General features: G+C 48.9%; 1 protein-coding gene across 1 annotated transcript in view; it reads right to left on the minus strand.

Moving 5' to 3' along the window:
- Positions 1-454: 454 nt before the first annotated feature.
- CYP2U1 (cytochrome P450 family 2 subfamily U member 1) overlaps positions 455-22,155 on the minus strand; it is a 203,744-nt gene continuing 182,043 nt past the window's right edge. The window contains exons 4-5 of the mRNA XM_078676596.1: positions 11,313-11,480; positions 455-9,073 (exon numbers count right to left, since the gene is read on the minus strand). Of these exons, the coding sequence (XP_078532722.1) occupies positions 8,895-9,073; positions 11,313-11,480 (347 nt within the window). The 3' untranslated portion in view covers positions 455-8,894. The remainder of the gene's footprint in view (positions 9,074-11,312; positions 11,481-22,155) is intronic.

Raw genomic sequence — 22,155 nt, forward strand, 5'->3', positions numbered from 1 at the left:
AAATGGTACAAGTTGGCCTTACATACCTTTACTGTGGCTAGCAGTGGTCACAATAATTCTGTTTGAAGGGGTGGGAAATTAAGGATATAAATCCTTTTACAACTTCGGAGAAGAGGGGGTATTGGAATGGCAGGTAGCTTCTTCAAAGGGCTCACCTTAATCTTGGCAGGTTGCAATGTAACAAACATTCTTTGCACTTGTGGACTACAACTTAGAAGGCACCTGTTTAAGCAATTTATTAAGTTCATGAGAAGTGGGACTGTATTCAATATGAGGCAGGTTTGACTCACAAAGAAAGGCAAAATCATTCTCTTCATGATGTGGGGGGAACATTAAAGAAAACACCATCATTAGTACAGAAAAAAGTACAGTTCCTTTTACAAAACACGTATCTTCCTTGCAGGTTTGCAAAGGATTTGGGACTTATTGAGAAAGTTTCAGTAATGAGACCAAGTTTAACAGGAACAATGTCTGATAGATTTTATTTAGCACAATTAATAAAAATAATTGCTGTCATCGGCTTAAAACATTACCATAGCAAAAACATAAGATTATGACAATAAAACACATTCAACACTAATCGGTAAGAAACAGCAACCACAAGAAGCCCCAGACAGCAGTTCAGAGCATCTAGTCCGCTTTCTTTCTGAGTTCTGCCTTTTCTGCATTAAAATATGATATATGGCTAAGATGTGGTGGGCAAGTCAAAATGCAGCACTCAACAGAAAAAGAGAGAAACTCATTCGAGAAAACTCAGAGCAGTATAAAGCATTAAACACTGATACAAAATAGAATATAAAACACCTTTGGGTTAAAATTTGCACTTCTGTTACATCATAAAACCTAACAAAGGAGGTTAAAAAAGTGCAAGGCCGTTAAATACATCGTTTATTATAATGAAGGCCCAGTCCACAAGTTAATTAACAGAAGGGTGCCAGCCAAATACCGAAGATCGAGGTGTAGAAAGCAATACCACAGCAATTTACAGCCTGACTGAACCAGCCTTAAAATTAATTGTTATCATAGAGACCTAGAATGCTTATTACAGTTATCAGAAATGTCAATAATCTTGACATCAGTAACGTGGATTATCCCTTTAGGCAGACTTCCAGCACCTCATTACAAGAAGAACTGTTGAGGATTCTAAACATCGGCCATAACCAAACTTTTCTGTGCGGAGAGAGCTTTTTACAGATACACATGATGTGGATTAGTGAGTCGGTTGGATAATTACATAAGCAACATGCTGGCTCCATAGATCTCTTCAGCCATCCATATCTGTGGCCTTTTAATGTAATCAGGCCAAATTTTAGTTGCATCAGCTGGTGTTTCTGCGGCTTTGATGGAGAAGAAGTAAGGAAGCTATATAGGCAGTCACACAGGGTCATAAAGTTTGAGTGTTTGGCTACCATGTGTACATTTTGCCAGATCATGTTCGTAGTAGGTTTGCAAAAGATGTGGGACTTAATTAAAACGTTGGTTTATCAGTAATGAGACACAGTGTAACAGAAACAGTGTCTGAAGCATGGCCAGGAACTTTCTGGTTGACGGCACTACCTACATTTATGGACAAGCCAGACAGAGGTATGAAAGGAAATTCAGAGGATTTGAGGACAGACCTGCTGGCACCAGTATCAATGTGACAAGAAATGGGTTTCCCATTAATGGTGAAGTTCATGTTGGGGCCATTCTGATCAGGGATAAAGGTATTCTTGGCATAATCAGCAACTCTCAGGCTTTCCTAGTAACTTGGGTAATTTGGACAAAGAGAGCGGGACTTTGGAGAGACACCACAGACACGATTTGGACAGTCCCTTTTCCAATAGCCCACAATTAAAACATTATCTGCCAGGGGTCTCTTGATCATCTCTCCCGCACCTGACACAACAGACAGCCTGTTCCCCTTCCTTTCTGATCCCATTGCCTCCTTGGTCTGACTCTTGATTTATCTTGTTTCTTCCTTTTTTCTTTACTTTTTGCATTATTGATTTGGATTCATTAGAGTCTTTCTTACACACTTGTACTTGTATCCAATGGTCCACTTTTTAACAATTCAGCTAAGTTCTTGGTTTGCAATCCAGTACTATTCATTCTCAACTGATTCTGAACATTCCGTAACAGTCCACTTACAAAGTCAGCACCCACAGCTTCTTGATCTTCTGTAGGGAGAATAATACCATAATAAAACTCAAACACATCCTTAACTAGTCTGAATAATCAGCTGGTGATTCACCCATGTGTTGCTCTGACTTTCAAATCAAACTTAGTCTAATCAGTTTTTAAGCTGACACACTTCCATTACTACACTCACCATCTCTTTCACTTTACTCGAAGTACCTGTCTCAGCTGGATACCTTTCTCTATAAAATCAATATTTCACTTCACTCGCAACTACCAATCGTAATAGCTGAATCCCGTCCTCCCAATTCGGTAGCTACACTTAAAATACAGTGTACAATTCTTCAAGGAACTTTGGAGGGTTTTTGCACCCAATGGGGAACTGTTTCTTTTTGTTCATGGACTGTGACATGGACCATGATACAATCATGATTATTTTCACTCTAACCAACAAGATCTCTGATTTGTTGGTATTAAGTTGGAGGCAATTAGCAGTCATCTAATCTGCAATGGCTGTTAGATCTTCCGTAAACTTAAATGCATCATTCCCAGAGTCATCAGGTAGAGCTAGTGCCAGCTGTGTGTCATCCGCATAGGATACCACAGCTAATTCTCTGTTCCTAGCTACTGCTGCCAAAGGTTGGATGTAGATGTTAAAAAGGGTTGGGCTTAAAGCTGAGCCCTGAGGAACCCCTTGGTGGACAGCATGTACCTGGGAGCAGAAGCGGAGGACAGACACATGGAAAGTACGCTCTGCTAGGAAGGAGATGAGCCAACCCAGGGCAGAGCTTCTGACCACCTTGGCATGTTTCCAAGCAACGGGGACTACCGCAGAAGACAAAGATAGATTGATGAGTTTGCAGAAGGAAGAAAGAAGTTGAGGTAGAAATTTCTGGAATTGGTCAGGTTTGAGAGGGTCTGCAGGGGATCCCGATTTAATTTTATTGCAGATTGTGCGCATCACTTCTTGAGAGAGCGTCAGGAAGACAGAGTGCCGGAGTATCCCGGGACCGCAGGGAGGGGCCAGCCCTAGTCTCAGTGTGGGAGAAGGTTTTATAAATGTCCTTGACCTTCTTGATAAAGAAGGTAGAGTGGGTCTCGCATTTCTGATTTGAAGGAGGGGTGGCTTGAGGTTGCCTGGAGGATTTAGGTATTTAAGAAGGGAAAAGACCGGTTTAGCTGGATTATTGCTGCTTCTGATCTCATTGGCGTAGTAGGCAGCTCGTTCCTTCTGAATGGCTACACAGTACTGTGTATTCAGCTTTTTACAGCTTTTCCGGATTGAGGCCAAGTTGTCCTTATACCACAGACTAGGCTGGATATTACGGCTCTGGGATCACCTGGCGGGGATGAGAGTATCAAGGAAGTGTGTCAAGCACTCGAAGAGGGTAATCTCCGTCCCATCCGGATTGTCGGGAAGACTGGGTGTTGGGCTCAGGAGGAGGGTGCGGAACTGCTCGGAATCGAGTTTATGCCAGGGGCGCCTTAAGACTGATTTACGCACTGTGCCAGTTGTAACATGGTTACCAAGTAATGGTCAGGCGAGCTCATAAGAATAGGTGGATTAACTATGAGAGCGGGCAGATTAGAGAGAACAGGGTCCAGCAGAATGTGTGCATCCAGGGACGTGCTATGTCAGTGACAGGGCAGCAAGATCAGCTAAGAAATTGCTGATTTCACAGACTTGACTAGCATCCAAATGTAGGTTAAGGTCTTCGATAAGACTGAAATTGGCTGATCTGATGGCAAGTATACCAGATGTTGCGATAAGTGCATCCCTGACCTCTTTTGACGGCCGAAGAGTGATAAATTAGGAGCCCAGATAGAGTTTAATTAGCATTGAGGAGGATCCTAAACCATGCACACTCGCAGCCCACCAGGGCCTCTTTGATCAGGATGCAAGTGTAGCCAGTTTTAAAGTTAATTGCGATGCCACTAACCCGGGTCCCTCTATAAAGTGTCACAATATTGTACCCTTGAGGCATGGCTAGGCCAAGTTCTGCCTTTGTGATGTCGGAGAGCCTTGTCTCAGTGAGAAAAAGAACATCCAGTGCCTTGTCGTGAAGTAAATCGAATACTTGGGTGAAGTGTTTTACTAGGGAGCGGCAGTTCAGACTGAGAAGTTTAGCAGAGTGTGGGAGGGGGATGGAAAATTAGCGTTTGCCAGAGAGCTGAAGCCGCACTGCATGCAGAAGAAAAGGCCCGTCAGTGAGACGCAGAGGTGGAGAGCACATGGGCTTATCCCCTTACTAATAGCAGGTGGGTCGTCTAGGGAGTAGGTATCTTTTGCGCAAACCAGACGGGCAGCACATCTGGCGTCGACCAGGCGCCGACGGGCACACACAAGCTTGCCTTTGGCGTGTCCGCCCCACAGCAGGCATTAAATGACATGGGGGGCACAACTGGCTCCTCCCGGTTGAGCGTCTGATTGGTTAAAGCAAGCCAATCAGAGTTCAGCCTGTCCGTGAAGTGAGGAAGTCAAATGAGCCCAAAACACAAGCAACACTAGGAAATGAATAAAAACAGTGCAGTGTGTTAAAAATATTCAGAGGCAAAGCAGCAGAAGCACACGTTAAATAGCGTGCTCAGGGCAGTTTAACCATGTGCAACTACGGATGTATCGCTTCTCCAAGGGCTTCTGCTCTCTTTCAGATGGGAGTTTTACCGATGCCCAATGTGAACAAGCCCCATGACAACTTTTCAGAGTCACAAAATCAGCCTCTTGTCTCACGTGCTGTGCCCCTCGTCTCTTTCCAGGTACTGGGGTAGCTACTGCACTCGCAAGCACTTTACCTTCTTGTGTCCTCCCTCTTGGATGAGCAGCCAGTACTGACCAGAATTATGTTGCAGGCGCACCACAGGCCCCTTCATCCCCCTGCAGGCAGCATGGGAACCCAAGGATGTTCATTATAGCCTCCTACTTTTCAGGCTCTTCCATCTTGGTTATTTTGGTTATCTGGGGGAACAACCAAGGAAGTGGAAACACAAGTTATACCTCTGTCCTTCCAATGGCTAATGAGCTTATGTATGTTTATTTCATCAAACCAATTAAGACATGTTGGCCATTGCTGAGGTTCAATTTTGTTTTAGGACCCTTTTGTTTCTTCAGTGCATCTAATTCAAAGGTACCATTTTGTATTTTGACTCACATTCCATCCTTGCTAGTGAGTCCCACTGTTTCAAGAACTTTGCACATGCTTTTTCCATACTGGTGGTACATAGAGTGGGCAGGGGGGCTCTCTTTTGGGGGCTTTTCTTTCTTATGTGTCTTAGCCCCCATCTCCATTTTGCAAACACACACCGCATTGTGCTGCAGCTCACACCATGAGTAATAGCTAGACAGGAAGGGGAGTTAATTTATCAGCTGAGCTTCAGTTTACATTGAGCTTTGACACAACAGCTATCGCCTTTTTAGATCTATGGGTGAAGTGGAGAACGATAATATATATATATCATTTCAATTTATTTTAATAGGGTTGAAATGTCGACAGTTACGCTAGAGGACTGATTATAATCGTGATTTTCTACATGCCGTATTCTGATTTTGAGTTGATGAGTTAAATCTATATCAGCCTCTAGTGTTGTATATGCCTTGTATGTAGCACCTGTGCACTTCAATTCACTCATTCGCTTGCACGGAGTTGGTTTTTGGAGCACTTCTTTATGAAGCAATGTGTTTGCACATTATTGATATAGTTTTATAATGAAAAACGTTGACTGTATTCTTTGCAAACAAAAGTTTATTCACAGTTGTCTTTGAATTGCCACCGACTTTTAGGCTTGCACTTACCCCGCGGGGACCATTGTTCTATTTGATCACTGACTTGCCCCGGTCTCCCAGCATTACAGGATTGCCCCATATTTCTTAAGTCTATGCGCTTAATAGTGGCTTTCTTTCCTTTTTGTGTTTGATCCACCCTCAAGAGCTTTTTTGTTTTTACCACTAGTAGATTCGTTATTCATATGTGGAGCAGCACACTTTATCTGAGGGGTGAGATTTCACCATCAGTAGATTTGGGATTCCTCTTTCTAGTCAGAATATTTTCCACGCTGAACATACAAAATCATGTTGTTGTGTTCCCTTTACTTACAAGTTACAAACCGACATCCTTTGACCAATTCAAGCACTTTATATAGGGTGACCAGACGTCCCAGATTTCCCCAGACTGTCCCGGTAGCCCGATGCTTTCCTTAATTTTAAATACAAGTAGGGCTAAGGGTTTTAGTCCTACTTTTATGCCTACCCTGTATCGGTTTTTGCTTCTCAAAATCGGGCCACCCTAACTTTATAGCCTCTGATAACACAAATTACCATATTTTGCATACCTGAGTGAAAGTAGTAACAATTAATAGCTACCTAACGTTAATGGAACCGGTAGCAGCAGTTAACGCTTCTATCCACTAGAGGGAAGCACACTACACAAAACGTTAACACATCAACATCCTATTGCATGGAAAGCAGCGTGGAGCTGAAATTACCAAGAATGAAAATAATATCACATCTACTAACAGACATTTGCTTATTGCAGATATATTGTTTGGATTAGATTTGAATGTGAACCATGGTAAGCAAGACTGGCAGTATTTAAAACGTTATTCAAATCATATAATGTGGATTTTTTTCGTTTTCACCTGGAATTAAATATATTCTTGTACACTGTGTCAAAACTTCCGCTAATTATGAACTGCATGCAGCGCGTCTGGCAACAGTGAAAGCCTTAATAGGATTTAAAAAATCAGTCAAAATGAAATAGGCAATGCCAATCCGTCTTACTTGTATGTAAAGGTAAGCGACGCCGAACAGCATTCATTGCTACAGCTAGTTCTGGTGGTAGGCGATTAATAAATTAGGTTCCACTCTTCAGATATCGGATTAATTTCTGCATTTTTTTTAAGGGCCAAAATGTATTTTTTAGTAACACCGGTTTATAGCCTTTAAGTAGCTCAATTTAATACAGTTATTCTATTTACACTTTCTCACTGCATTCGTTTTCGGATTGAATAGCCATCGTGTCAAAACCACAAAAAGTTTGCTTTGATTCAATTTACTTTCATGAAAATGTAGTCAGCGATGCCTAAACAAATGCATCACCCTAGAAAATAAACACTCTTCTCTCTTCAGCCAGTAGGTGCCACGCTTTGCACAGGATATGCAACGCGCGTTGTTTCTGTACGTTAGAAGAACTGCCATTAAACTTCACACAGTTGACATGAAGCCGCCGATCGGTGAATTTCATCAAGAGAGAGCAGTACAGCGTTTTGAACGGAAAAATAAAAGGTATTCGGTGGCACCGTCCTAGCACCCCTTCCTGGCCAGAAGCAGCCTCCTATTAAAAGCACTGCACATCTGCTTAGAGGCACTGTATCTTCAAAACACAGCTCCTACAGGTGCAAATAGTGAACGTACCAGATGCCCGAGTACATCACCCATCGAGGCACAAGCGCAGTGCACATTTTACCTAAGTATAGGGCGTGGAAGTTGTGAGTAAAATGATTTATGAAAGATAAAAAAAAATCCAGTTCTGTTGAAAGTATTTGTATGCAAGGAAATAATTGAATGTGCTTGAAATTCTACCCACTTGTGTTTACTTTGATTTAACCCGTGCTTTATTTGTGTCAGGGCGTACACATACACGAACATATGTTTGTTCACCTAAAGGCCGTTCATCAGGCAGGGCGGCAGGAATAGTAGGGTTTCATCTTGTGCTACGTGGCTGATGTCACTGACCTGGTCATAATTCTAAAATGTGGACATGCAGGTCCAATCATGGGTGGAGTCCTTTTGCCGCCTCGTTTGTTTTTTCTCTTGAGAGTATTTGTCTGATTATAGGATGTAAAGGAGGTCAAAAAGCCGCCCATCATGTGAGCTGGCCAAGCATATTCACTTGTGTTAGTCACTTCACTGGTTTCATTACCACTCAAACTATGTCAACTGTAACATAGAGTGTCAAGCTCCCAAAACATGCACCTGTGACTGCAAAGCACATTTTAAAGAAATGTTTGTACTTGGCTCATTTTGGTTGTATTTCACAATATGGAGGTCAATATTCTCGCCATGCACAAATATCAACTCCACAATATCGATTATAAGCATATCATCAAGTTAGGTGCATATAGAGAGCTATAACTTTCCTATTCTTAGCTCTACAGTTCCATACCTTCACGATATGTTAGTAGTCAAAATTGGAAAGTCAATTTACGTGCCGGGCGCTATTAAAACTTCCAGAGGGCAGCAGAACTCTCCCATGCCGTTATGTTTAAAGTGGGGCATCTTTTGGATAAGCATCTACACTTTTGCTTGGAATTATGGAAGTTATAAGGCGGCCATTTTGCAGTGTAAATGGGCATGCCCACATCCACTGCATGTACAGTGGTCAAGAGCTGAAGGGACTGTGTAAGGAGCTGTTAACCTTGGGGACTTCAGTCTGACCTGGCCCCAACCTGTTTCAACATCAGGAGCAAACATTAGACTTGGTAAGTAATGGCTAAACGGTATAAAGTACATCTGGCAAACAAAACAAAGTACAAACGTATTTCAAGGCGCTTCCAATATTTACACAGATCTTTGGTTTCACGTTAATAAGGCTACGTTTATAAGAAAATGAGACAACGGAAATAAAAGTAGCCTCATAATTCCAGGAAATAAAGTCTCGGACACAAAAAACCATTTGCAGCTTAATTGAAAAAGATCAAGTTATAAAAAAAAGTGTCTATTAAAAATACCCATTTTAATCCGGTCAAATTCATTTTTGCTTATTCTCCCCAACACAGTCCTTTCACCGCTTAGTGATTTTAACATTAAAAGGATAGGGAGCCAAAGTTAGACCAAATCGTCCTTCCATGGCTGGATTTTTGGAGTCATCAGCTAAGGCAAAAGAGAAACTTTGGAATAAATTCACGAACATTAAGAATAATTCCATCTTCGCCAGCTGTTCCCCCATGCAAACTCGACGACCTGAAAAAGACAAAATATTTTGAAAGTTTAAAAAAATATTGTTTTAATTAGGGAATGCTTCTTTTTACATCAACTCATCATTCGAGGCTGCTCAACTAAAGGTGAATGCACTTTCCATCTGATCCTAATACTGACGTATCTGTAACTCCTTGCGCAATGATGCGTCATATTTACAGTATGACGCATCATTGGTGTCGCAAGGAGGGCGCAGCGAAAAGTGACACATCGCAGTTTTCACGCAGCGATGCGTCACTTTTCATAAATGAGGCCCCTAGATTTTTCTCCTTGTTATGCCCCACTGGGTGGCCTTTTTACGCATTCCCAGTTTTACTAGCTTCAGTAAATCTGGGAAAGCACCAAAATCCATGGGTGGATGCATGGAAACGCCTATGCGCCCCCCATGGAACGCCTCCCAGACGCATTGTAACACAACTCCGTACAAGAGGCATCGTTACATTACTTTTTTATGACAAAACCACACAAGGTGGCGTAACTCACGCCTTGTGTGGCTTAAGGACTGAAGTTGCCTTGTGACGACTTGCACCACGCAAGGCCAATAGTCCTTATTAGATCTGGGCCATAGTTCATAAAAAGAAACACATGCAAGTTAACAGTCTCAAATCTCAAAGTTTTCAATAAACCGATTTAAGGAATTCTTAGGATGAGGCTTTTTCATTGATTTTCGCAATATTACTATGAACTGAATCAGTATGATACGAACAGAGGACCAGTTAGACTGTTCATGGAAGTGTTTTTTGATTTCCTAAAGGAAAGGCCTTTGTCTGGGTTTTCATATATAGAGCTCTAGACCTCTGTGGTGAGACACAGGTTACAAGAACTCACACATTTCAAGTTCTGGCGGTGAGCAGCAGATGGCTTGCGGACTGGAGTGTTTATTTGGCTATGAGATGCAATGCTCATCTAGACGTTTTAGGTGAGGCACATGAGTTTTAACTTTCTTAGCTCTTACTAGAACTTTTGTTTCCAGAAAAATCAATGAGCACCCCCTAAAAAACTTAACTACGACATTCCACTTATTTTGAGGAGAAACTTAATCCCATCTTTGTTTGGAGTTATAAAAACAATGATAACAGCAACATTCATTGCATTTGTATGGTTTTCCTCGTAGGTAAAGTGAACATTCACAAATAGGTGAGTTAAGAATTTCTTTTCTCCAGTACAGCATAAACAGTAGAACGCAATTATAACTCGGCAGAAAGACAGAACCTCACTCAAAATATGCCCTGTTTGGTGTGGGGTAAATTTGGTAATTCTTGGGATATTTGTGTTACACAAACTGTTTGGAGCTTTGTATATTAAGGCCGTTAATAGTCAGAATAATTTGGTGGTTACCAGAAAGCAGAAACTGATGCTTTCTTTCTATATTCTAACTAAAAGTGTGGCAGCTAGACTCCAGAAGAATTGAATCTGACAGAAGCAATGGTGTACTGTTAGGCATGACGGATTTCGAGGAAACAAGGTGCTTTTTGTTTAGATCGCGGTTTGCAAACCCTACATGCATCATACAATCAGTGAGACAAAACTACATCAAATGATGTGGCAAACATAAAAGGCATTCTCATGACATGCCATGGACAAGGTCAGGGGTGTCATACACAGCTCTGAGAGGGGTAGATTCAGGTCATGTTTAGGATATCCACATAATAAAGTACACATCCACATACGAATAATTTAGATACATGACAATAAAAGCAAAGAATTAACAGATAATGGTTATCTTGAAAATCTGATAAGGATCTGGCTCTTCAGGACCTATGTTGGCAATGCCTGTTAGGTCTGGTAGCTTAGTGGACTAAGACGCCCATTGTAGGGGCCTGTGTTTGACCTCATGGTCACAGGTTCAAATCCAAGTGGGGCCAATCAGCCTTTCATTCTTCTGAGGTCGATAACATGAGTACCATTGAGTTGGGTAACAAACATCAATTATTCAGCGTCAAGGTACCCTTCTGGGTGAACATGCACTTTACAAATACACGTTATGTTATGTTAATGCTTCGATTAGAAGAACTAGGGACACATCTTTGTAATATGAGTACTTCATGTCAGAAATGGATGGTATTAAAAGTCTATAATCAAATGCTGCCCTATACCTTAGTACACAAAACAGCGGGACGTGAACGAGCGTAAGAAAAAGTAGAGTGCACCGTTTTTTAAAAGCCTGACTCTCGCTCCCTTTCTGATGCATTTACTGTAGACAAAAAAAAGTATTGTAGGTTACCTATTCCGAATGGAATAAATGCTTCCTTTTTCAGGATTTGTCCATGTTCATCCAGAAATCGACTAGGGTTGAATTCATTTGGTTTCTCCCAAATTTTAGGATCCCTGTGCACAGACCACAGGTTGGGTAGTATCACACTGCCTTTTGGAATAGTATATCCTTGGAATACTGGAAATAAATAAAAACAGAGTGAGTATGCGATACACCAGATTCAGAGAATCAAAAAGTGTGAACAGTGCAATACACAATAGTTCGAACGTATGATCTATTTCTGAGATATCAAGTTGAAAATATAGGACTTGTTGGACAGGCCGCATGGTCGGGCTGCCCCCTCCCCGCAAATGGGACCTGGACCCTGGCTCCCCCTGCATCCCCAGCCAGAGTCCCCGACGACCACCCGAAGTACACTGTAATTCCTCACCCACAAGACACCAGCTCCGAACCCAGCTGGCCCGGGTCACCATCCACACCACGGCCTCGGCCCAGCCGCCATCTTGGGCCACTACAGCACGAGGCCGCGTGGCCTCAACTCGACCCTCACCCTGGGCCCGGCCGGGCCCGACATCGAGGCACCAACCTCCCCCCGGGAGGCAGAGTGACCACTTGGCGAGTCAATGGGAGAAAGGAATCGTCAACGGCTCTCCTCCGCCAGGTGTCGATCACCCCCGGCCGCCTGGGCGCTGGCTCCACCCCCCTGCTGGGTGTCTGGACTCCCTCATCCCGGACCTCCCGGCCCCCCCCAGGCGCGAGGGTCCGGACATCAAAGGGGACCAGACCTATAACTGGGGCAGGACCAGACCAGGAAACCAGTTGTATCCTGGAGTCGAGAGACCCGAGAAGAACTCCTCTGTGACTTGGCCTGCTGGCGCTGCCGCGGCCCTCTGCCTCGTGAAACCATCGTCTTGGCCTGCTGGCGCTGCCGCGGCCCTCTGCCTCGTGAAACCATCGTCTTGGCCTGCTGGCGCTGCCGCGGCCCTCTGCCTCGTGAAACCATCGTCTTGGCCTGCTGGCGCTGCCGCGGCCCTCTGCCTCGTGAAACCATCGACTTGGCCTGCTGGCGCTGCCGCGGCCCCCTATCTAGGGAGACTATCATCTTGGCCTGCTGGCGCTGCCGCGGCCCGATCCACAGACACCCCAGCTCGAGGATTGTGAGCTCGCCTCTTACCACTACCTGTACCGATCCGGTACCAAGACTGTCCCGCTACCCCCTTTCCCTACAGAGACTAGAAGTGAGAGGACCCCCGGGTCCGAGATATCCTGTATCGCTGATATCCTTGCCTTAAGAACCTTATATAAAGCATTGAACTCGACTTGGTGTGGTGCCTGTTTGTGGGGAGGGAGGTAACTTGTCTGTACGATCGCAGGAGACGGTCCCACTCGGGGATCTCTCCCTCAGTATCCGGCCGACCCTCAGGGTCCCCGTCTAACATTGGTGGCCAGCGACGGGATCCGAACCTACGCATAATCGTACAGAAAGTCACCCGACCCACGACACACGACCACCATGACAACAGAGAGCGGAACAACGGAGAAATTCCAGATGGAAAAATTGGAAGATTACAACCACCGAGAACTGAAGCAATATTGCATGGAACTTGGTCTCCCAACCACGGGTCTGAGTACGAAGGAAGACTTCAAACGAGCCCTAGAAGCCTGGGCGGAAACGGGTACGGCCGTACCCCGAACACAAACAACCGAGACGAGCCCCGCACCAACTAAAGAAAGAGCGGGTCTCTCCCTGGAAGAGATCCGAGAAAGAGAAAAAACCAGACTCCACGAATTAGAACTAGCCCGACTTCGCTTGGATGGAGAACTCAAGCTGGCCGAACAAAAAATAACCCTGGAACACTTACGGCTCAGGGAAGAGCGAGAAGACAAGCAAAGACAGAGAGAGCTAGAGGAAAAGAAACTAGAGTACGAACATGAGCGCAATCTCAAAACACTGCAGGTCCAGAAACAGAATAAAGACCTCGGGCTCCCCGAACGACCGACCCCGTCTGCCTCGACCGAACCCAAGGTTCACATCCCCAAAGATGTTATCCGGGAATACCACAAGAACGATGATATACAGCAGTGGTTTAAAGCCTATGAGGTGGCAATGACCTCCCACCGGATTCCCCGAAGCGATTGGGGAGCCGGATTATGGGGGAGGTTTGTCAACGAAGGGCGGGACGCCCTGCTACAACTCCCGGACCAGCTAATGACCTCCTACGACCACATGAAGGCCGCCCTCCTCACTCGATACGGGCTCACACCGGAGATGTACCGCCAACGGTTCCGCGACTGCAAACGGATTCCGGGTACAACTTGGGTGGAGTACGTGAACTTTTTTAGCCGAGCCTTCGAGGGGTGGATCAAGGGCAACAAAGTAACCACCTACGAACAACTCTTTGACCTTATCGTATGGGAGCACCTGTCGAACAACTGCTTCGTGGAGCTCCGGCAACACCTCCTGGACAGTAAGCTAACCGACCCTCGACAACTCGCCGTCGAAGCCGACCGGTGGGAAAGCACCCGAGTTGGCCGGAACGCACCCAGCGAATTATCCAGACCGTATCGCCCCCGAGGGGGAGGAGGAAGTCAGGGTCGGGGGAGAGACCCCGGCCCCTCGTCACCCCCCAGAAACCCCTCGACCCCGGTTGGCCGAGGAAGCCCTGCCGTCCGGGCCGGTTTCCGGGCCAACATTACGTGCCACAGGTGCCAGCGACCCGGCCACTACGCCAGTGATCCCAATTGCCCAAAGAATCCGAACACTACCCCCCGCCAAGTTGCAGCGGCGGCCCTAGGGGAAGAACTAATCCCGGAAGACCAGGAAGAGTACGAGACCGATCCCTCTGAATGGGCACCCGCCGCCATGGCACTGGTCTGCTTAGGGGAGAGAGACATGATTCCGCGGGCCCCCCTTCCCGCCAACACCCAGAAGTACGGTCAATGGGTCAACATTAATGGCCGCCGGGCGGAAGCCCTCCGCGACACCGGGGCCAGTATAACGGCGGTCCGACGCCACCTCGTCACTCCAGACCAAATCTTGCCGAACATTCTTTGCCCTGTCCGATCAGCCGACAATTCCGAAAGCCTATGCCACATGGCCTGCGTCCCCTTCGAGTGGGGAGGAGTAACAGGGATGTTAAAAGTAACTGTCCGCGATGATGCCCCCGTGGATTGCCTCCTAGGAAACGACCTTGAAAGCTCTCCCTGGGCAGCTGTCGAACGGAGGGAGCACCTGGGGATGCTCGGCCTCCCCGAATGGGTCTGCGTCACGACCAGGTCCATGACCGCCCGCGCGGTCCCCAGCCCAGAAGAGCCCGAGTGGCCAGAACCTCCACCCGCGCTCATCCCCGAGGAGGCCGCCCCAGAAGCCAGTCCATTGACCCAAACCGAAGAAGGATCCGACCAGCTTCGGGACGTCCCTGACCTGGCACAATGGCGGCAGGAGGGAGGCCCCACGCAGGAACAATTCCGGGCCGAACAGAAAACCTGTCCCTCTCTCGTAGGACTCCGGCAGCAAGCCCTGGCCCAGAGCACCGGGGATACCTCGGGGGCCCACTGGATCTACTGGGACCAAGACCTGCTCTACAGCGAGCAGAAAGTTGCAGAACTAGGGGCCAGTCGGGTGCTAGTGGTGCCCCTTCGCTTCCGAGACTTCCTCCTGAACTTAGCCCACGATGTCCCCCTTGCCGGACACCTGGGGCAGGATAAAACCTACGACCGCCTGGTGACCCATTTTTTCTGGCCCCACATGCGGAAGGATGTCACCAACCACTGCAAGGCCTGCCCCACCTGCCAGGCCAGCGGAAAAAGTGGCCGAAAAATCAAAGCACCGTTACAACCCTTTCCTGTCGTCACCACCCCGTTTGAACGAGTGGGAATAGACATTGTGGGGCCCCTCGACCCTCGAACAGCCCAAGGACACCGGTTCATCCTGGTCCTTGTAGACCACGCCACCCGCTATCCCGAGGCCATCCCTCTTCGGACCGTGACGGCCCCCGTGGTGGGCCGGGCCCTGATGGGGATCTTCTCCCGGGTGGGGTTCCCCCGGGAGGTCGTCAGTGACAGGGGCACGAACTTTATCTCCAGATATATGAAGTCCCTCTGGCAACAATGCGGGGTCACCTACAAATTCACGACCCCCTATCACCCGCAAGGAAACGGACTGGTCGAGAGATTCAACCGCACCCTCAAGGGGATGATTATGGGTCTAGAAGAACCCCTTCGACGCCAGTGGGACGTGCTACTTCCCTGCCTCCTGTTTGCCTATCGGGAGGTCCCGCAGAAGTCCCTCGGCTTCAGCCCCTTTGAACTCCTGTACGGGCACCCCGTCCGGGGCCCCCTCAGCCTAGTCAAGGAAGGTTGGGAGCAGCCTCCCCAGAAAACTCCCCCGGACATCTACAGGTATCTCCTGGCTCTCCGCAACCAGACCCGGCGGTTCCGAGACGCCGCCAAAGCCAACCTCGAGGCCAGTCAGGAGGACATGAAGAGGTGGTACGATCAGCACACGTCCTCCATTGAGTTCGAACCTGGACAACAGGTCTGGGTGATGTCCCCGGTTGAGCCCTGTGCACTCCAAGACAGATGGTCCGGGCCCTTCAAGGTAATCGAACGCAAGGGGCCCGTCACCTATTTAATCGACATGGAGACGGCCCGGAACCCCCTACGGGTCCTCCATGCCAACAGGCTCAAACCCCATTTTGTGCGATCCGAACTCAGCCTCCTGATGGCTACCGATAATGGGACAGAAGAAGACTCTGAACCCCTTCCGGACTTACTGAGGGCCCTCGAGCAGGATGGCTCAGTGGAAGGGGTCCAGCTCTCCGAGGCCCTGTCCCCGGAGCAACACCAAGACTGCCAAACGCTCCTGAGGCAGTTCGCCTCCCTGTTCTCCCTCACCCCCGGAGTCACCCCCTGGTGCCTCCACGATGTGGACACCGGGGACAGCCCTCCTATTCGACACCGAGCGTACCGCGTACCAGACCGGGTACGAGCCTGCATCCAGACCGAGGTGTCCAAAATGCTGACCCTAGGAGTGATCGAACCCTCAGACAGTCCCTGGGCGAGCCCAGTCGTCCTGGTTCCCAAGGCAGCTGCCCCGGGCGTTGCCCCTGAGCTCCGGTTCTGCGTGGACTATCGGGGGCTGAATGCAGTTACCCGGACCGACGCTCATCCCATCCCCCGGGCAGACGAGCTAATTGACCGGATGGGGGCCGCCCGCTACCTGAGCATCTTCGACCTAACAGCGGGCTACTGGCAGATCGGCCTCACCCCTAGGGCCCAAGAACGATCCGCCTTCTCTACCCCAGACGGGCACTACCACTTTAAAGTCATGCCCTTCGGCATGAAAAACGCCCCGGCAACGTTCCAACGGCTGGTAAACCAGGTACTGGCGGGCCTGGAAGGCTTCAGCGCCGCCTACCTGGACGACATTGCTGTGTACAGCCACCAGTGGACCGACCACCTCCGCCACCTGCGGGAGGTTCTACACGCCCTCCAGCAAGCCGGGCTCACCCTCAAAGCCAGCAAGTGCCAGGTGGGCCAAGGGTCCGTGACCTACCTAGGACACCAAGTGGGAAGCGGGCTGGTGGCCCCTCTCCAACTCAAGATTGCTGCCATCCAGGCCTGGCGACCCCCTACGACCCAAACAGAGGTCCGGGCCTTCCTGGGGCTCACCGGATACTACCGGCGGTTCATGAAGGACTATGGCAGCATCGTGGGGCCCGTCACGGAGCTCACCTCCAAAAAGAGCCCCAAAACCGTCAACTGGACCCCGGACTGCCAATCGGCCTTCGAAAAGCTAAAGACCGCCATGTGCACGGCCCCCGTGCTCCAGGCTCCCGACTACAGCCGGGAATTCATTGTGCAGACGGACGCCTCCGATCATGGTGTGGGGGCCGTCCTCTCCCAACTCAACGCCGAAGGGATCGACCAGCCAGTGGTCTTCATCAGCAGACGCCTATTGCCCCGAGAACAGCGCTGGAGCACCATTGAGAGGGAGGCCTTCGCCGTAGTCTGGGCACTCAAGAAGCTCCGGCCATACCTCTTCGGCACCCACTTCCGGGTGCAAACAGACCACCGACCCCTGCAATGGCTGATGCAAATGCGGGGGGAGAACCCGAAGCTGCTGCGCTGGTCCATCTCCCTGCAGGGGATGGACTTCACGGTGGAACATCGTCCAGGCCAGGACCACGCCAACGCCGACGGCCTGTCACGCTTTTTCCGCCTCAGCGAGGAGAGTCCCCAGGAAGATGGCTGACTCTCCCCGCCTTCAGCTGGGGGGGACGCATGTTGGACAGGCCGCATGGTCGGGCTGCCCCCTCCCCGCAAATGGGACCTGGACCCTGGCTCCCCCTGCATCCCCAGCCAGAGTCCCCGACGACCACCCGAAGTACACTGTAATTCCTCACCCACAAGACACCAGCTCCGAACCCAGCTGGCCCAGGTCACCATCCACACCACGGCCTCGGCCCAGCCGCCATCTTGGGCCACTACAGCACGAGGCCGCGTGGCCTCAACTCGACCCTCACCCTGGGCCCGGCCGGGCCCGACATCGAGGCACCAACCTCCCCCCGGGAGGCAGAGTGACCACTTGGCGAGTCAATGGGAGAAAGGAATCGTCAACGGCTCTCCTCCGCCAGGTGTCGATCACCCCCGGCCGCCTGGGCGCTGGCTCCACCCCCCTGCTGGGTGTCTGGACTCCCTCATCCCGGACCTCCCGGCCCCCCCCAGGCGCGAGGGTCCGGACATCAAAGGGGACCAGACCTATAACTGGGGCAGGACCAGACCAGGAAACCAGTTGTATCCTGGAGTCGAGAGACCCGAGAAGAACTCCTCTGTGACTTGGCCTGCTGGCGCTGCCGCGGCCCTCTGCCTCGTGAAACCATCGTCTTGGCCTGCTGGCGCTGCCGCGGCCCTCTGCCTCGTGAAACCATCGTCTTGGCCTGCTGGCGCTGCCGCGGCCCTCTGCCTCGTGAAACCATCGTCTTGGCCTGCTGGCGCTGCCGCGGCCCTCTGCCTCGTGAAACCATCGACTTGGCCTGCTGGCGCTGCCGCGGCCCCCTATCTAGGGAGACTATCATCTTGGCCTGCTGGCGCTGCCGCGGCCCGATCCACAGACACCCCAGCTCGAGGATTGTGAGCTCGCCTCTTACCACTACCTGTACCGATCCGGTACCAAGACTGTCCCGCTACCCCCTTTCCCTACAGAGACTAGAAGTGAGAGGACCCCCGGGTCCGAGATATCCTGTATCGCTGATATCCTTGCCTTAAGAACCTTATATAAAGCATTGAACTCGACTTGGTGTGGTGCCTGTTTGTGGGGAGGGAGGTAACTTGTCTGTACGATCGCAGGAGACGGTCCCACTCGGGGATCTCTCCCTCAGTATCCGGCCGACCCTCAGGGTCCCCGTCTAACAGGACTCTATAAAACTTAACCCTTCAATTTTTTTCCACCGCACTCCAAGGTCTAAAACTATCTAAGAAAAGTTCCTCTGAGCATCCTTTCATAATGGAAAACAGCAGCTATTTATACAGTGCAGATAGTATTCTGCGTGTTCAATGCTCTCCGCTTATCTGCCATCCTGAATACAACAATTCACAAGCAGCTGCTGGAACTCTTTGATAAGTAATATAAATATAAAAAAAAAGCCAATACAATTAGCTGTTGTTTGGGTTTATCCCCACTCGTAGCACCTCTTATAACATCCATAGGCTCTACTCCGTGCTCTATCACACGGATGCTCCAGCTCTCCAGCACGCAGCGGTTTTATCGGTCGATCTGGAGAAAGCGTTTGACACGGTGAGCTGGGAGTACCTATTCAAGGTAATGCGTCGCATGGGCTTGGGGGATGACTGGGTGCAGCTCCTTTATGACTCGCCCACTGCGAGGGTCAAGACGGGACGAGCCATAGCTAGACCTTACAAGTTCTCTATTCCGAGGGCTGTCCTCTTTCCCCGCTCCTATTTGCCTTGGCTGTGGAGCCGCTGGCGGAGTGGTTCCGACTGGGGGGATGTGGGTTGGGATTGACCTTGGGTGGGCGTTGCCACCACATCTTGCTGTATGCGGACGACCTGTTGCTGTACCTCACGGAGGCAATTGGGGGGGGGGGCACTGCGGCCTTGCAAGTCCTAGGTGATTTTGCTGCTCTTTCGGGCCTTAACCCTTTAACCGGGTGATTTATAGCGTGGGTTTGGTTCGGAGGGCCCCCGGCCATCCTCTGCACAAGCCCACCGTCCGACGCACGCAAGGGGTTAAGGTTAATAAAACAAAGACCTATTTGTTTCCAATAGCTGGGCATTTACCCACTCCAGAAGCGTTGCCACCTGATACCCTCTGGGCATAGCGTACATTTAAATATTTCGGCATACACATTTTTCATGACCTGGATGATCTTAAGGACGGGAATTTGGGTAATACGTTGCGCTCCCTTTGCTCTTGTGTCCAGTTTTGGAACTCGTTGCAATTGCCCATCATGGCCCGGATCACGCTGTCCAAAATCGTTATGCTGCCCCGGTTGCTCTATTTTTTGTAAATCTCTCGGTTCTGATGCCGAGAAGCTGGTTTAGACCTCTGCACGCTCTCCTGCGGCAATTGATTTGGGGTGATGGAAGTCTGCGAGTGTCCCTGCAAATCTTGCAGCGCCCTATGTTGGAAGGCGGACTTGGGGTGCCAAATTTCGAATTTTATATGTTGGCCGCCCAACTGCAATGGTTGGCACAATGGGTGGAGGAAGTGAACGAGAAGGGAATGTGCCTAACAGATCCAGTAGAGGATTAGTGACAGCAAAACTCCTATTACTGGCTACGTCCACCCCCTTCTGCTCCCTTTTACAGTGCACAGCCTTCCAGACGTGGAGACGATGCAGTAGCGGAAGGCAACAACCTGTAAAGTATTCCCCCTTGATTCCCTTGGAGGCTCTACCACACGGGGACCCTCAATCTGTATTCATGGAAACCCAACTGGCCAGATGGTTGGATGCTGAACTGGAGACTGTAGGGGATTGTTACTTAGACAAGGCCATGATCCCTCCCTTTCGTGGACCTGATGGAAGATAGTGGACTCCCCCGGGCCAATTCCTGCGATATGAAGCGTTAATGCGCATGTTTGCGCAACTATGGGGCCCTGGAAGGGAGGAACCCAATACCCACCCTGTCCTACATGCATTATTCACTCTTGGGACGGTGGGGCATCTCGTGAAATGGCTCTATACGACGTTAGTGGAGGCCTCCACTGGCCCGCTGGATAGATTACAGGCTCGTTGGGATACAATGGGAGGTAAAGTCCTTACTGACTTGGAGTGGCGTAGTGTTTTGAGATCTTCAGGGAAGGTTTCCAGGAAGACCCGACTGAAATATACCCAATTTAACTATACACATATGACTTATATGACACCACATCGGCTCAACGTGACGTATGGAGGGGAAGTGAGACAATGCCGTAGGTGCGCACATCCGGATGCTGACTTTGGCCATATGACCTGGGATTGCCAGTGGTTACGCCCCTATTGGGAGGCGGTGTTGGTTAAGATCAAGGACGTGCTTGGTAGGGAGTTGGCCTTAACAATCCAGACATGCCTGCTTGGTCTCTTCCCCAGAACACCTAAACGCAAAGTTGGGAATCGCTTGATTGATCTTACGTTGGGGTTAGCTAAACGCTGGATCGCAATGGAGTGGACCTCTGTGAGGGATCCACAGATTTCAGTTTGGAATAGGGATGTCATTGCATGGGCGGGAGCAGAGGGCAGAGCATTGACATGGCAGGAGGCCAGAGGGGGGAGGAAGCTCCCAATGGCCCAGCAATGGAAGGAAGTACTAGCTGAATGGGAGAAGCCAGTGGGATCAGGCAGTGAAGGGGGAGAGTCGGACCGTTGGTCACAAATAGATACCCAGATCCAGGTGACTAGACTGGGGCCATCAGGAGCTCCTGGTGTCTGACATATGGTGAGGGAATGCGGAGGCTTGGAATACACACTGGAATGGCTAAGTCTACTGAGGGTAGGAGAGTACCAGCAAGGAGGGGGTCCCCTGCCACAGTCCAGCTTTACAGGTTGGGAATGTCCCCAGTCCTGCTAGATATTAGCACTTAGACGTGCTCACACCACTCCTCTGCACTAGTTACTCGTTGCTTGTTTTCTTTTTGTTTCTTTTTTTTTCATTTTCCATTGGTTTGGATTTGTACAATGTCAATGGCAAATTATGTATCAAATTATAAACATGCATACATAAGATGGACCGATGTTGGACGACACTCTAAATAATTGGTGAGATATATTTGTATTGGTAGAGCTAACACCCTTAGTTGTGGACAGTGATAATAGATGTAATATGTTCTGCTTCACCTGTGTTTTGTTTTCTGTTTCTTCTTTTTTCTCCTGATGGCAATCTAATTGTCGATTTTTGCAAAATACCAATAAAAATATATATTAAAAAAAAAAACAATTAGCTGTTGTGTGCTTCTGTGCACATGCACTAAACACAAGCGCTCACACAGAGAATGCATACATCCATATACATAACTCAGCAGTTCTATAAAAAGTTGATGCAAATCAGGGGATCAGAGGTTGATATGCATCAGATAAGTACATGATGATGATCTAAGTCCACATTTTTGCTACACAGCACTTTCAACAGGTCTGTGAGAGATTGGGTGACTCCTCCTTCAGCAACTTCCAAACCCTAATTACCAGAACTTAAATTGAGCCTTTTACCCACAATCCATCACTTCAGTCGTAAATGAAGCTCACTATAGATATTTATTAAATATAGATAATTTTACAACAAGTCTACTTCAAAATAAGGTCAAAATTCTCAGCAAAGCAACTGATCGACTAAAATCAACACAGTTGAAATGCCT

Source organism: Lissotriton helveticus, chromosome 2_1, assembly GCF_964261635.1.
Source record: "Lissotriton helveticus chromosome 2_1, aLisHel1.1, whole genome shotgun sequence".
Taxonomy (NCBI): domain Eukaryota; kingdom Metazoa; phylum Chordata; class Amphibia; order Caudata; family Salamandridae; genus Lissotriton; species Lissotriton helveticus.